The following is a 2,108-nucleotide window of genomic DNA, read 5'->3' on the forward strand; positions in this document are numbered from 1 at the left end:
GCCATTACAAATAAAGCCTAGGGATTTACCCCCTCACCACATATGAAATAAATGCTGAGGCGGTAAAGGGGGCAACCCGAGGAGAAATCCAATAGGCATGAGCAGATGACCCCAGCTTCAGCTCTTGTCAGAACAGAACTAAAAAATAAGGAGGCCAATCCTGCTCACCATTTTAAAAGGTACATGATACATTTCGCTTTGGTTATAAAGAGCTACACGCCCAAGCTCGTACATGTGAAATAATGAAAAGAAAAGTTGAAGACATTCAGTCAGCTGCTAAAAACCGAGCTCATAAATAAAGACCCAATGAGGTCGGAAAACCGAGCTCATAGTAAAGACCTAATGAGGTCGAAATCTATAAAAGTACAGCTTGAACACCTTGGCCTTAAGACAAATCCAACTCGGAGAAAATTCATAGATAAGAGCGCCCCCTTGTGAAATTAGAAGAGATTATAAGTCAGAGACTAAGTCTCTTACTAAGTTTCCAGCCCTGATTGAATAAGGGGCAAAGAATAAAAGGCGATGTAGTCAATTCCTTACCAAGTTTATTAGGCACAGTTTTAGTGTCTCGTTCTCAAATCCGTAAAATTAAACAAATCAGAACATCTAAATAGAATAAGTAGCCTGATAAAAGAAAAAAAAACAACAAGCAAAGATAGGAACAGCTCAAGTACGAATAAAGCCAGAGAAATAAGTAAGCAATCAAAATAACTTAAAATAGCAACACAACCCAAATTTTATTACAAACTGCTTTGCAATTTACTCTACTGAAGGAAAGACAGTCTTTAAAGGACTCACATGCCTAAGGGCATTATCATCTACATTATCCCCTATGCTATCTACACTTACATTATTTACATTATTGTTTATGGGAGGCCCAGCACCTTCTGGCTCAGACCCCCCAGTGCCCACGAAAGGCATGATCTCCTGCCCTTAAGACCCAGCATCGTCATGCCCTAGCTCGGGTTCTGCCTTAGAAGGACCAGCTGCAGTACGAGAAGCTCTCTTGGGTAAAGGCCTGTCGTCCTTCCCATAAAACACCTCCTCGCCATCAGAGTCTTCCTCTGCAGCTCGGAGTTTAGCCAACGGGGTGGTGGGATTGTGTCGAGCTGCCCTCAAACCTCTATTATACCCAGAAACGAACATGCGGAAGCCCTTATTCCATACGGTAGTTTTCATCTCATCAGAGCCTTGGAACTCCGCAAGTCGCCTCTCACAAGCCTTAGCTATTTCAGTCTTCAACTCAGTGGACTCCTTGTAATTCTTGAGGTGAGCTTCACAGGCTTGTTGGACTTCCTCCTTCAGCTCAGCTGACTCCCTATGCTCCCTCAAGCTCCTCTCGCACTCCAGCTGGACCCTATCCTCAGCCAATTTGACCTCTTCAAGCAGAGCTGAGCACCTCGTCACCAGGGATTTGACTTGTTGGCAGAGTTGCTGATTTTGAAGTTTGGACTCCTCTGCCGCCAAAGCCAAACCCTTAACACTATCAGCTTGCTTGCTCAACTCTTGCTTCAGGACCACAACCCGAGCTACGGCTTCACTCTTTTGAGCCAGAACGGTATCAAATTTTACCTTCAGCTGCTCGTACTGGCGCTGGACCTCTTCCTTCTGGCTCACAGCCTCGTCCCTCTCACGTAGAGCATCCACTGCGGAGGACAACTGCTTCAGAACTTCCTCACAACGAACCTCTGCTGCAGCTGCCCTCTCGTCAGACTCTTTAATAACCCTTCGGGCGTGAGATAACTCCGCCTCTAGGGACTTGGCGTGCTCATGGGCTACGGCCAGATTACCCCGGGCATCACTGGTGGGGGACAAATTTTCCTCTAAACGGGCCTCCTCAACCCGGCGATCCACAGACTCCCAGAGGGAGTGGTCACGAGCGTCCACCTCCATGAAGAGGCCCATCACCTAGCGCAAAAAGAAAAAGCTGTCATAACAAAGAAACAAAGAAAATTAGAATACGAGCAGAAACCAGGATGAACGACTTACCATCAGGAGCATCTCCCTTATCGTATCTCCCAACTCCCCTCGAGGTTAAGACCGGAACGCTGTCTACTCCCTGGTAGAACTAGCTAGAAGACCAGTGAGAGCAAGCAAGCGTGGATCTA

The 2,108-nt window shown here is 46.5% G+C and overlaps 1 protein-coding gene across 1 annotated transcript; it reads right to left on the reverse strand.

Annotated features, from left to right (window-relative positions):
- Positions 1-933: 933 nt before the first annotated feature.
- Positions 934-1,905, reverse strand: LOC110612574. The gene has a single exon (XM_021753353.2). The coding sequence runs from the start codon at positions 1,903-1,905 to the stop codon at positions 934-936; it is 972 nt and encodes a 323-aa protein (XP_021609045.2).
- Between the last annotated feature and the right edge of the window lie 203 nt (positions 1,906-2,108).

This window comes from Manihot esculenta, chromosome 4, assembly GCF_001659605.2.
Source record: "Manihot esculenta cultivar AM560-2 chromosome 4, M.esculenta_v8, whole genome shotgun sequence".
Lineage (NCBI taxonomy): Eukaryota > Viridiplantae > Streptophyta > Magnoliopsida > Malpighiales > Euphorbiaceae > Manihot > Manihot esculenta.

Bases quoted from the DNA above. Each gene is read 5' to 3' on its own strand.
- LOC110612574 (XM_021753353.2), bottom strand. From the start codon at position 1,905: ATGGGCCTCTTCATGGAGGTGGACGCTCGTGACCACTCCCTCTGGGAG.